General features: G+C 44.5%; 1 protein-coding gene across 1 annotated transcript; it reads left to right on the top strand.

Annotated features, from left to right (window-relative positions):
* Positions 1 to 9,147: 9,147 nt before the first annotated feature.
* On the top strand, positions 9,148 to 10,364 carry abraa (actin binding Rho activating protein a). Its single transcript, XM_048550421.2, has one exon. The coding sequence runs from the start codon at positions 9,196 to 9,198 to the stop codon at positions 10,276 to 10,278; it is 1,083 nt and encodes a 360-aa protein (XP_048406378.2). The 5' UTR covers positions 9,148 to 9,195; the 3' UTR covers positions 10,279 to 10,364.
* The last annotated feature ends 4,069 nt before the right edge of the window (positions 10,365 to 14,433 follow it).

Here is a 14,433-nt window from a genome sequence, read left to right as displayed (position 1 = left end):
TCGTGAGAGCCTTACAGATTGCAGATGTTCATAAAGGTTGCTCACTATCTCCTTGAGAGACAACTCAGAATGAGTAGACAATAATGGCCTGAACAGTGACTGCCACACCTCAGGGATATTGTTTTCTAAACCAGCGAAAGCAACTTCACTCACTTTTTTCCTGCCCTCGGTGGATCTTTACACAAGGATGGTGGTGTTTAACATCAAAGAGTGAATGTTAATGATTACAGTGAACCAGTGTGGACACGACATGCCCAATGGCTTCCTTCTGTGGTGCACTGTTTCTAAGGATAGTTGATTGTGGGAGACAGACAATACCCTGGAAGTCAATGGATTATTGAATCAATTGGGCGTACAGTGGCTAACAAATGCCAAAAACAATTTTTAAACACTTAATCAGACATGTTATAACACAGCTCCCAGGCAAGTGGACCTTGAACACAAACCCTCTTATCCAGAGATAGAGAAACTATCAGTGTATCACACGAGCTCTTCGCTTTCCAATATATTGTTGCCAATTTTAATTGTCCAATTAGCCCCACTCTTCCCCCTACTTTTCCATAGACCTGTAACTGTTTCCTTTTAAGTATTCTATCCTTTGGGAGTTTACTGTTAGACCCCACTTTAACTGCCCTTGGAGACAGCACATTCCAAATCACAACAATTCACTGCATGAAAACATTCCACCTCATCTCTACCTCTGGTTGTTTTCACCAATTACTTTCAATCTCTGTCTTCTACTTCCGAAACCTCCTGCTGCAGTTTCTCCCTACTTTATAAACAAAACTAAATTAATTCTGAAAACCTCTATTAAATTCCTCCTTAACCTCCCCTGCACTAAGTTGAACAACCCAGGTTCCCCAGTCTTTCCCCTGAATGGAACTGTCTCATCCCTGGCACCATTTTGGATAAGATTCTCTGCACCCTCTCCAATGTCTTGACATCCCTGAGAGACTTCAGTTCTGATCTAATTGCTTTTTTTAACCAGATTTAGGTGGTTGTTACAGATTCCAGTCAATTGCTTGAAAAGGTGTAGATAATACATTTACATTAGTCAGATAAGAAATAGGAACTGAAGCAAGCCAAGCAGTCCTCAAGCCTGCTGCATCATTCGATGTAACCACAGCAGATCAACCACGTCAAGTCTATCTTTTTGCATTTCCTACTATTCCCTTATTATCAAAAAACCTACTCACATCTGTCTTGAACGTGCTCAATGACTGAACTTCAATGATTCTACTGACAGATATTACTGATTCTCACCTGGTGTCACGTGTACTAGATATTCCTGTCTGGCTCCACTACCCTTGGCAAGACCATAGGCTCAGGGAAAAATCATATAACTTGCATGACCATGTCATGATAGGACCATAATTGGGTATGGTCAAACCCTGCCCTCCCCCGCTGCACTTGGAAAACTGGAATAAATGCCTAGAGCCAAGATTCTCTGTTACAGCACAGGAGCAGCCTCAGAGATTGTGACTCTTCTAGTGACAGGGAGCCACACTTCAAAAGGACTCAATTAGTTGAAGAAACATTTTGAGGAATCCCGTGAAAGGAAAGACACCAACATAAGCTATTTCTTTCTTTTCAATTATAGATATGATAGCATAGTAGTTATGTTACTGGTCTAGTAATCACAAGGCTTGGACTGATGGTCTGGAAACAGGAGTTCATATCCCAGCATAGGTGCTGGGGAATTTGAATTCAGTTATTCAAACATAAGGTAAGCCTGACTGCCTTTAACATTTGCACCATGTTTGACAAGAATAGAATCTAGGATCCTAAGCAGAGCTGGAGTCAACGCCAATGATTCCAATAGGAATCAGAGGAAAGCCTCTCCACTGCTTGAAGATATACGTGGTGCAAAGGAAGATGGTTGTGATTGTTGGAGATCAGTCATGTCAGGTCCAGGAGTTCCTCCGGGTAGTGTCCTAGACCAACCATCTTAAGCTGCTTTATCAAGTCCTTCCCTCCATCATAAGGTCAGAAATGGATATGTTCACTAATGGTTACACAATGTTCAGCAACCATCCACAACCTTTTAGATAATGAAATAGCCCATGTCCAAATATAATCATACTTGACAGCATAATAAATGATAATATCCCAGCTTGTCTGACAAGTGACAAGTAACATTTGTGTCATATACCTGCCAGAAAATGACCATTGTCAACAAAAGAGAATCTATGAATCGCCCTTTGACATTCAATGCTGTTACCATCACTGACTCCCTTCACTATCAACATCTTTCGGGTTACCATTGGCCAGAAACTCACACGGACTCATTAATATAAATGTAGTGGCTCCAAGAACAGGTCAGAGGCTAGGAATATTGCAGCGAGCAACTCACCTCCTGACTCCCCAGGCCCTGTCCACAATTGGCAAAGCCACCATTGACATTCAGTGGCAGTGGCATGTGTTATCTACAAGACACTGCAGAAATTCACTAATGTTCCTCACACAGCATCTTCTAAATCCATAGTATGAAAAGAAAAACTGTCAATGCTGGAAATCTGAAACAAAAACAGAAATTGGAGAAACTCAGCAGATTTAGCAGCATCTTTCGAGAGAAAACAGAGTTAACTTTCGGATCCAATGACGCTTCTTTAGAACAGACTCATGACCATGGCACCTAGAACATCAAAGGGAGCAGGTACACGGGAATGTCACTATCTGCAAGCTCCCCTCCAAGTTATTTGCCATTCTTGCCCGATAATATATCACTTTCCTTCACTGACACCGAGTCAAATTCTAAAACTCTCTCACAAATAGTACTGTGGGTGTACCGGCATCAAATAGACTGCTGCAATTCAAGTAAGCAGCTAACTCCCACCTTCTCAACAGCAACAAGATAGAAAAATCATTGACACCCACCTCCTATGAATAATCTTTAAAACTCCAGAAATTTCACAAACACGCAGTGAGGCTGATTGCAACTTTGAATAAGTTGCTGTGTTCTGGAACTCACAGGGTGACTGACTCCTATATGGAGATGTTGGACAATTTGTTCATTATTAATGGCGAGCGTCATTAAACAGTCAATATTCTGACAGAAAAATCTGGTGAGGACAGGGTCTCTTTAAGATTGGACACAACCACCTGCTATATTTCTGGATATGATGTCAACAGGTACAAAACCGTTTACTTGGAACAAATGAAGTACATGACTCACAGGAACATCAGTGCTTGTAATCTACTGTTGTGGATGAGTGAAACATAGCACAGTAGATTGCATGCATACTGCATTCACATAAAAATATCACACAGGTCAGTCTGCAGTAACGTTCCTGTTTATTATGCTTCATTGCCTCATCACAGAGCTATCCCCATTGAGGATCCTATACACGTTGTCTACACAATTTGCTGTGAACACTGTCTATTCTGAAAGAACTGCTTTATCCCTTCCTGCCGCCCCAAAGGCTTCCCCTCTGGTAAGTGCCCCATTCAGGCTGCCAGAGTCTTTGTCACCTTTTTAAAACGATGCAAATTTATTATCTGTGATAATGGGAACTGCAGATGCTGGAGAATCCAAGATAATAAAATGTGGACCTGGATGAACACAGCAGGCCCAGCAGCATCTCAGGAGCACAAAAGCTGACGTTTCAGGCCTAAACCCTTCATCAGAGAGGGGGATGGGGAAAGGGAACTGGAATAAATAGGGAGAGAGGGGGAGGCGGACCGAAGATGGAGAGAAAAGAAGATAAGTAGAGATGAGAGTATAGGTGGGAAGGTAGGAACGGGATAGGTCAGACCAGGGAAGATGGACAGGTCAAGGAGGCGGGATGAGGTTAGTAGGTAGGAAATGGAGGTGTGGCTTGGGGAGGGAGGAAGGGATGGGTGAGAGGAAGAACAGGTTAGGGAAGCAGAGACAGGCTGGGCTGGTTTTGGGATGCAGTGGGGGAGGGGAAGAACTGGGCTGGTTTTGGGATGCGTTGGGGGAAGGGGAGATTTGGAAGCTTGTGAAGTCCACGTTGATACCATTGGGCTGCAGGGTTCCCAAGCGGAATATGAGTTGCTGTTCCTACAACCTTCGGGTGGCATCATTGTGGCACTGCAGGAGGCCCATGATGGACATGTCGTCTGAGGAATGGGAGGGGGAGTTGAATTGGTTTGCGACTGGGAGGTGCAGTTGTTTGTTGCGAACCGAGCGGAGGTGTTCTGCAAAGCGGTCTCCAAGCCTCCACTTGGTTTCCCCAGTGTAGAGGAGGCCACACCAGGTGCAATGGATACAATATACCACATTGGCAGATGTGCAGGTGAACATCTGTTTGATATGGAAGGTCATCCTGGGGCTTGGGATGGGGGTGAGGGAGGAGGTGTGGGGGCATGTGTAGCATTTCCTGCGGTTGCAGGGGAAGCTGCCGGGTGTGGTGGGGTTGGAGGGGAGTGTGGAGCGGATAAGGGAGTCTCAGAGAGAGTGGTCTCTCCAGAAAGCAGACAAGGGTGGGGATGGAAAAATAGCTTGGGTCGTGGGGTCGGATTGTAGATGGCGGAAGTGTCGGAGGATGATACGTTGTATCCGGAGGTTGGGGGGTGGTATGTGAGTCGAGGGCAATCCTCTGGGGGCAGTTATGGCGAGTGCGGGGTGTGAGGGATGTGTGGCGGGAAATGTGGGAGACGCGGTCAAGGACGTTCTCGACCACTGCGGGGGGAAAGTTGCAGTCCTGGAAGAACTTGGACATCTGGGATGTGCGGGAGCGGAATGCCTCATCCTGGGAGCAGATGCGGCGGAGGCGGAGGAATTGGGAATAGGGGATGGAATTTTTGCAGGACGGTGGGTGGGAGGAGGTGTATTCTAGGTAGCTGTGGGAGTCAGTGGGCTTGAAATGGACATCACTTTCCAGCTGGGTACCTGAGATGGAGACTGAGAGATCCAGAAAGGTGAGGGATGTGTTGGAGATGGCCCAGGTGAACTTGAGGTTGGGGTGGAAGGTGTTGGTAAAGTGGATGAACTGTTCGAGCCCCTCTGGGGAGCAAGAGGTGGCGCCGATACAGTCATCAATGTAACGGAGGAAGAGGTGGGGTTTGGGGCCTGTGTTGGTGCGGAAGAGGGACTGTTCCACGTAACCTACAAAGAGGCAGGCATAGCTTGGGCCCATGCGGGTACCCATGGCCACCCCCTTTGTCTGTAGGAAGTGGGAGGAATCGAAAGAGAAGTTGTTGAGGGTGAAGACGAGTTCGGCTAGGCGGATGAGGGTGTCGGTGGAGGGGCATTGGTCGGGCCTACGGGACAGGAAGAAGCGGAGGTCCTTGAGGCCATCTGCATGAGGAATACCGGTGTATAGGGATTGGACGTCCATGGTGAAAATGTGGTGTGAGGGCCGTGGAATTGGAAGTCCTGTAGGAGGTGGAGGGCGTGGGTGGTGTCACAGACGTAGGTAGGGAGTTCCTGGACCAAAGGGGAGAAAATGGAGTCCAGATAGGTGGAGATGAGTGGTGGGGCAGGAACAGGCTGAGACAATGGGTCGACCAGGGCAGGCAGGTTTGTGGATTTTGGGAAGGAGATAGAAACGGGCCGTGCGGGGTTGGGGAACAATGAGGTTGGAGGCTGTGGGTGGGAGGTCTCCTGAGGTGATGAGGTCATGGATGGTGTTGGAGATGATGGTTTGGTGCTCGGGGGTGGGGTCAAATTTATTACCTGTTTTGTCTTGGGGGCAAATTTCATTAGCTGAAAGTTTAACTACCAAATCTATTGACAATTCACCTCAGCATTCTGTCATCAATTTCATCTGATAGCATTTATTTCATTTGTTCACAAGAAGTGGCTGCCACTGGCTGGGATAGCAGTCATCGCTGATCCCTAATTGCCCCGAGCAGCTTGGTTGGCCATTTCAGCGAATAATAGCAACCAAACACATCGCTGTGGGAATCACAACAGACCGAGAAAGAAAGGATGGCAGATTTCCTTCCCTATGAGCAGTTGATGGTGATTACGTGGTCACCAACAAACTAGCTTTTAACTCCAGATTATTTTTGATTCAGTTCACATTTCACCATCTGCCAAGGTGGGATTTGAATCTATGTTCCCAGGTCATTGCCTGGGGTTCTGGGCAGTGACATTACCACCACACCATTACTTTCTCCAAAACCAATTACATGAGGAAAACGCAGAACTAAGATGCAAGCAGAGAAGGCTTGGGGCTTAATTTATTTTTTGCTATGTTCAAGTTCCGTTGGGATTTTTAAAGGATTTTCACCATGAGGCCTTGTGAATTTCTTGTGAGACCCAACATGTTGACTCTGATTTCTCTTTACAGATGGTAACAGACCTGCTGAGCTTTTCCAGCAACTTTAACAACAACAAAAACAAAGTTTTTCTTTCGTTATCAACTTTGTCTGTCCAACAGCTCTTCTCTCTCTTTAGGCTCTATCATATTGTTTACTCCCTGCCCCGTCTCCATCCCCTTTTTTCTGCATATAACCTGACATTTTCCCAGCCACCATCAGCTCTGAGAAGGATCACCTGACCTGAAACTCAGTGTTTGCCTTCACAGATGCTGCCAGACCTGCTGAGCTTTTCCAGCAACTTTGTTTTTGCTCCTGATTTACTGCATCTGCAGTTCTTTCGGTTTTTATTTAACCTGTTTAGTGCGTTTGTTAAGATTAAAGCTGATTAATAAGGTGCATTGGGCCTCCGGCAAGAAATTTCACAAACAATAATTCCCGTAAATTGGCAATTTGCTGCTGCCTAGTGAGAAACTCTCCATGCTGTTTGTGTAAAAAACAGAACTTCTGGAGCGAGACAGTGCCAATGTTGAGAACAGACATCTTCTCCAATTCTGCCACACATCTCACCATAGCCCACATTGCTCAAACCCCCAAGAAAATTCCAAAGTAGAAAACATTGAGCAGACCGGGCAACTCCTACGGTGAGTGGATTGAGCCTGGCTAATTTGAATTCATTTTCTTGGATGCTATTAGCCATTTACACCGCCTTAGGGCCCTCAGCCATGTCCAACCCATCTCCCACACTTCAGTCCTCACTCCCTCACTTACCTCACACAACAGTGAAAGGGTCCTTCATGGTTCTCACTCACCATCGTGGCAGCATCCACATCCAGAGGATCTATAGCAGCCATTTCTACCATCTCGAGGGGGCTGCCACCACCAGCCACATATTCTCCTCCCCTCCCTTGTCTGCAGGGCCCGTACTCTCCGGGACACCATGGTCCACTCCCAACACCTCCCCACATCCCCAAAGCATCTTACCATGCCATCACAAAAGGTGTAACACCTTCTCATTTATTTTGACCCTCCTCACTATCCAAGTCCCCAAACACATCTTCCAGGTGACGCAGCATTTACCTGCACGTCCCTCAATCTCGTCTACTGTATTCACTGCTCACTGTGTCGTCTCCTCTACAATGGGATTGCTTTGCAGAATACCCATGTTCTATCTGTAAAAAGGACCCCAAGCTTCCAGGTGCCTGCAACTTCAACATGCCACCATGTTTCCTGACCAACCTCTCTGTCTTGGGTTTGCTGCAGCTCCAGCAAAGCTCAGCAAAAGCTGGAAGAACAACATCTCATTTTCTGTTTGGGAACCTTGCAACCTTCTTGACTTAATATTGAGTTCAATACTTTTAGGACCTGACCACCTTCTCTTATGCCCTTACCCCAACCTCCATGCATCAAGTCTTGTCATCACACGAGCTTCTGCTACTAACAACCCATTGTCAGCCACTAATAATCACTATTAGCAGCTACTCATTCCGCTATCCCTTGTCTGCCCTTGTTTTTCTCTCTCTCTGGGTTTTATCTCGACTTATTGCTTACTCATCCCCACCAACGCCAAACCCCCCCACCCCATCTCCTCTAACTGCATTGTCAGCTTATATACCAATCTTTTCCTAGCTACAATCAGTTTTGAAGAATAATCACTGGATCTGAAACATTAACTCTTCTTTCTTTCCACAGATGCTGCCAGACCTGCTGTGTTTTTCCGGCAATTTCTGTTTTTGTTGGAGTTTTAAAAACACATCTTGCATGAAACAATTAGCCAGGGGATCAATAGCCCTCTCCAAATTTATGCTTCAAATTCAATGGCTCACGTCCTTCCCTGCTGTATTTGTGGATTGAAATATAATTCTGCGACACAGGGGAGAGCACATTGGAAGCTAAATGGGCTACTAGGATATTCATTCACATTGTTGATGAGAATCATGAAGCAGTATAGCACAGAATGAGACTATTTACCCATCGAGTCTGTATCACATTTTCCCTGATACAACAGCAATTGTTCCTGCTTTGAGTATTGTCCAGATCCCTTCTGAAGGCTATAAATCTGTCGCCAGCAATACATCAGGCTGTGTATCCAAATCCAAACCACTTATAGAATTGAAATATTTTCTCTTGTTTGCCTATGGTTCTTTTGCAATCCTTTTAAGTTCTGATAAACTGACTCTGCTAAATTGTTTATCTCAACAAAAACGAAACAAGTTATCACAATTGTTCGTCATAATTCTGAAGTTTTACAGACCACTGTGGGGAGTAGTTACTTGTCAATCACACTCATTCGGGCTGTAGTCACATATGGACTGGGCAAAAACAGTGATCTAAGTCCGTTCATGAACCAAATGAGTTTTTAAAACACAATCCATCAACCTCATAGATATTTCTTCTGATCCCAGTTTTTGATTTCAATGTTATTGAAAATAAATGATTCTAAACATTTAAACAATCTTAACAGCATATGGACTCATATCCTCTGGATCATTTGTTTAAGCCTCAGAGTTGCTTGTCTGGTAATATAACCACAGGCTGCCATACCATATTAGCCCTGCATTCTTCCTTCCACTGTTGCAGCATTGTTTAGCCCCAGACAATATTGCTTTCATCTTGAGAGAGACTTTGCTGGACTTGAATTATTTAGATCAGATAGACTGCACTATTCTGGTGCCTGTGCACCTGTCACTTCAATGTGGAATGTAAGACGGCAGCTTGGCATAATTTTGCAAAGCCTGGAGCACAGCCAAGTCCTCAGAGTGAAAGCTTATCTGTGATGGGTACATTTCCATGGTTCAAACTGGGCCAGGAGCTCGTCCTGAAACTGAAATACCATTCATGCTTTAGAAATGCCTTCCAATCAGCATTCTATATAAAGCAGCTGAAATCAACTTCATCCAGTGCTGAGTTATAGATCAACAGGACTGAACTGCACACTTCCTCGCTCCCTGAGCTGCTCACGCCACAATGAACACCGAGCCCAGGTTTCCAAGACCAGCCAGTAAAGCCATCAAGAAGTTCAGGTGCGTCTCTCTGGTGAATAGTTTGGCCAAAAACTGGCAGAAATGGGCAAATGAACATTCACTTAGACAGAAATCGGAGCCTCAAGGTTGGCTACCTGAAGGTTTTAAAGATGACGCCTCTGTCAAGGAGAACAAAAGCTGGATCACCAAGCAGGAAAGGCCTACAAAGATGCTCCAAAGTGAATCCAAAAGCAACGACCCTGGCAAAATTGTGGACTCTAGCAAGGAGCTGAGTGGATCCCGAGGATTAGAACTGAGCATCAGAACCATTCCAGTCACTAAGACAGTTAACAACAGGCCCAAGTCGGGGAGTAACGAGCTGGTGAGTTTCATGACGGACCGTTTCAATCAGACAGAACCAGATGTGGCACCGAAACCTTTCTTGGCCAACAGATCACCAACAAGGAGACGCTTGTGCCACAACAAGGCATTGGAGATGTCACAAACTTGGGAGAAGTGGGAGAAGGAAGAGAAAGGCAGTGTAATTAGCGAAGACAAGAGCAACACAGAAGAGAAAAGGAAGGAGAAAGAGTCTAATAAAAAGGATGATGCAGTTGACAGAGGGAAGAGGAAGAGATCAGTCCCAAGTGCCCAGGTGCGCACAATAGAAGACCTGAAGAAGGCCTGGCTGAGATGGGCCGACGATCACATTGAGAGGCAAAAGACAAACCCTTTCAGCGATGAGTTTGACTATGATTACGCCAAAGGCCTCCGATTGAAGAAGGGAGATGAAGGCTACGGGCAGCCGAAGGAGGGCAGCAAGACAGCAGAAAGAGGCCGGCGAGCTCAGGAACATGTGTACAAGGAAATGCAGGAGATGTGCTTCATTATCAGGACCATGGGGATACTGGGAGCAGATGGGAAGACCAGGGTTACCTTTGGAAATTTGTTTGACAGATATGTTACTGTCTCAGATAAAGTTGTTGGGATTTTGATGAGGGCCAGGAAGCATGGACTGTTAGACTTTGAGGGCGAAATGTTATGGAAGGGAGAGCACGATGGTATCATTATTACTCTTAATGAATGATTTTTAGAGTTTTAGAATCAAATGTGTTGTAGTCTATCATAAAATGCAGCACAAGGTTTGGTTCTTAGAAAATTTCTTTCAAAATGAAAGCACATTATATCTCCTTGGAGTATGTGGATTGGATTTGAGGATCCAAATGTGAAGACTGTTTTGTATTTCCTTCCAGTGATTTAAATTTTTGATTTCTTATGTCAGTTTGATCAAAATAAAGATGAATTGTGTTGAAGATTTGAAATAATTGTCCACCAAATCTGACAAAATGGATTATTTCTGATAAAGCTACAAGGACATTTTCAGATAAATAATGAGTGAAAAGTTCAAGGAGGGAGTTGCAGAGCTAGAAACAAGTGACTCAGCTCAAATGGTTGATATTGGGCTCAAGAGGTAGAATTGCAGGATGTTTGTAGAAGTGGGAGAGGTCGCATGGATAGTATGAGGCAATGTCCTAGAAGGATTTGAAAACAGTACAAAATATTAACCCCTCCTGACACAAAAGCAGAGTCATGCTATCACTGGTAATGGTGACATAGTAATGTCACTGGAGCAATAATCCAGAGACATAGGTAAATGTTTTTGGGACACGGGTTCAAAATGGCAATTAATGTGATTTAAATTCAATTCTAGATTTCTAGATGAGATACTCTCATGGATAATGCCCATTATTGTAAAAAAGAACAATCCAGTTCACTAGGTCCTTTAGGAAGGGACCTTAGTGCCTATCCTATCTAAATGAGAGATAAGGCCTACATGTGACTCCAGATCCACAATGTAGTTCACTCTTAATTGCCCTTTCAAATGATCCAGAGCCACTCAGGTCAAGTGCTGAACTTTCCAGTGATGCCCAAATCCTGTGAAAGACTAAATCCTTGAAAGGTTAAAAGGTACATGATAGCAAAACTGGGGAAAACTTGCTTTTCATAGATCAAATGTACGTGTGAGCCTAAAACCAGGAAGTACATCTGCTCAGTGAGACGGATTCGGGTTTTCTCACGTGATTATGTACCTCTTAGCTCGTTATTTATGCATGATGTCAGTACAGTTGAAGTGAAGTATTTTTACTGTCCCCCACTCCTGTACGTATTATGGGTAATTTTTAATTCTATTTTCTTAGACGATGGTATGTTTCACCAAATCCTGTTTATGAAGTTCGATTCAGAATGATTCACAGAAAATCATCTAGGGTTAAATAATGGTTTATTGCTCCCATCAAAACCCAGGGCAATGGTCTGTCTCACACAGTCAGTCACACATTCATCCACAAATGAAAGAAAAGGGAAAGATGTTAAAAATTATAAGTAGCTATCACTCCACAGAAATGCCAGACAATGACCAACTCCCACAAGGGAGAATCTAACTATTGCCCCTTGAAATTCAAAAGCACTACGATTACTAAAAACCCCCTATCAACATCCTGAGGTTACCTCTGATCAGACATTGAACTGGATCATCTATAAAAATATGGTGACTACAAGAGCAAGTCACAGGCTGGAAAATTTCGCTGTAATTAATTCATCCCTAACTTCACAAAGTACCTCCACAAGGTACAATTCAGGAAGATAATGTAATACTCCCCACATCTCAAGGGCAACCTGGGCCAAGCAGTAAATGCTGGCCAGCCAGCAACATCATGCCCCACAAATGAATAACCGTAACGTTGCCTGATGACTGCAGATCCAACAACATTCAAGAAGCTTAACGCCACCGAGGACAAAGCAGCCCATTTCATTGGCACTACGTGCATTCCTTCCAACACTGATACTCATACTGTGCATGCAGTCTATGAGCCGCAATGCAGAAATTCTTTCAAACCTAGATGTTTTGCACACAGTGAAAGAATATTCCATCAAAAGGGAATGCTAGGACAAACAACTCCAAAGCTCCCTAGATGACAAGGTAGACAGAAAGTAAGTTAGAGAAGATTTTGTGTGTTTACAACATGTGTCGGGTAGAAAATAAAACTGAGAACCAAACTGAATATAGAACGTTCACAGCAGGGGTGAAACGGTAAATAAAAGAAGCATCGAGGGTTATGAGAAAAGACTAACAATAAGGTAAATCCCAAAGTCTTTTATATCAGTCATACAAGAATGTTAAAAGGAGGAGTTGGGATGATGAAGGCCCATAAAGGGGAGTCATACATGGAGGCGAGAAGCATAGCTGGGGTATTCAATGAATATTTTAAGTCTGTCTTTACCTATGAGGCACATGCTGCCCACATTCTTGTGACAGAGAAGGGTTTAAAAATGATTTTAATTTCAAAAATGTACTTTATTCATAAAAATCTTAATACACATTGTCACTGAAGCAGTTCGGTTTTGTACAGTCTTTGCTTATGGAAAAATGAAAATTCAAGTCTGATTTTCCCCAACAGTTCCCACAAATAAACCCAAGGCATTTCTAACTTATGCAAGATACTATTTACATATACTTAGGACAGCAAGAGGGTACAATAGTTGCACCGACTCCTGTTGAACTTTTGCTGAAAGATCTTAGATGGTGATTTCTCTCCACTGCATCTTAGCGACAGCTACCCCAAACTTTAGTGATCAGAGATAATGTGAACTGTAGAAGCTGGAGAATCCGAGATAACAAAGTGTGAAGCTGGATGAACACAGCAGGCCCAGCAGCTTCTCAGGAGCACAAAAGCTGATGAAGGGTCTAGGCTCGAAACGTCAGCTTTTGTGCTCCTGAGATGCTGCTGGGCCTGCTGTGTTCATCCAGCCTCACACTTTGTTACCAAGCTTTAGTGTGTCCCTCAGCATGTAGTCCTGGACTTTTGAATGTGCCAGTCTGCCACACTCGGTTGATGTCAACTCCTTGCACTGGAAAATCACCATGTTTCGGGCAGACCAAAGAGCATCCTTCACAGAGTTGATGGCCCTCCAGATGCAGTCAATGTTTGTCACTGCGTGCCTCCTGGGGAACAGACCATAGGGTGTGACTCCTGCATCACAGAGTTGCTTAGGACGAATCATGACAGAAAGAACTACTTCTCTCCAGACATCCTTTGCAAAGACACATTCTAGCAGGAGATGTGGGCAGTCTTTACCCAACACCTCCTCCCCCAAAGGCAGTGTGCAGTGATGCAGACTGACCAGGTGTGCATGAAGGATCTCAAAGGTAATGGCATTCTTGCCACCAGCCAAGCAATGCCTTGATTTTGCTTTTGGAAAGTTCTGGTGATTAGGCATTCTGCAAAAGACTTTGACAATCTGCTCAGGGAGCCACCCGTCAGAGTCTATCCTCTCCTTTTCTCTGAAGACTCTGCATGCTGACCACTTCCTATTGGTCTTTCGGTGAAAGGTGTTTTTCTTTGCAAATTTCTCCATGTGATACAGAACAGTCCAACTACTTGCAGCGTTCCACAGCTCCAAGGCCAGTCCCATCCTTCGCAACACCGGGGACAAGTAGAAGCTCAGTATGCAGTGACACTTGGTGTTTATGTCCTGAGTGTATATGCATAGCTTGATGCAGCCAAACACAAAGGTGACCATCAGGATGCAAGCGGCATTGGGAATATTCTTCACTTCCTTATCCAGAGATTCGTACATAGTGACCCTGCAGACACAGTCCATCTTACACTTCCAGATGAAGTAGAAGATGGCTTGGGTGGCTGGAATGGCACAGGTTCTGGGGATGGACCAGACATGCACCATGTACAACACCAGCAGTACCTTGTACCTGACGACCAGGGTTTTACCCACAATGGAGAGGGGATAAGGTTTAAAATTGATAAGGAAGAGTCAAATTTCACAAGAAGTTTGTATTCACTTGAACTTGGAGGTTTAGGTCTACTCTGCCAGTGACATATGCTGTGTTTCTCTAGCACTTTCTGTTTTCACAAACAAGATATATATATTTAGGATAACAAGGTGTAGAGCTGGATGAACACAGCAGGCCAAGCAGCATCAGAGGAGCAGGAAAGTTGATGTTTTGGGTCTAGACCCAGGTCTACCCCAAAGCATCAGCTTTCCTGCTCCTCTGATGCTGCTTGGCCTGCTGTGTTCATCCAGCTCTACACCTTGTTACCTCAGATTCTCCAGCATCTGTAGTTCCTAGTATCTCTCTCTCTATATATATATATTTAGGTTTGTGAGCGCACACGTTTCTTGTTTTTGCCTAACAAGCCTGTACTTGCGAACATTCCAGGGGCTA

Source organism: Stegostoma tigrinum, chromosome 19 (genome assembly GCF_030684315.1).
Source record: "Stegostoma tigrinum isolate sSteTig4 chromosome 19, sSteTig4.hap1, whole genome shotgun sequence".
In the NCBI taxonomy this organism is placed as follows: Eukaryota; Metazoa; Chordata; class Chondrichthyes; order Orectolobiformes; family Stegostomatidae; genus Stegostoma; species Stegostoma tigrinum.
This window is presented reverse-complemented; position numbering and strand designations above follow the sequence as displayed.

Excerpts from the sequence above, each read along its gene's own strand:
- abraa (XM_048550421.2), top strand. The coding sequence starts at position 9,196 with ATGAACACCGAGCCCAGGTTTCCAAGACCAGCCAGTAAAGCCATCAAG.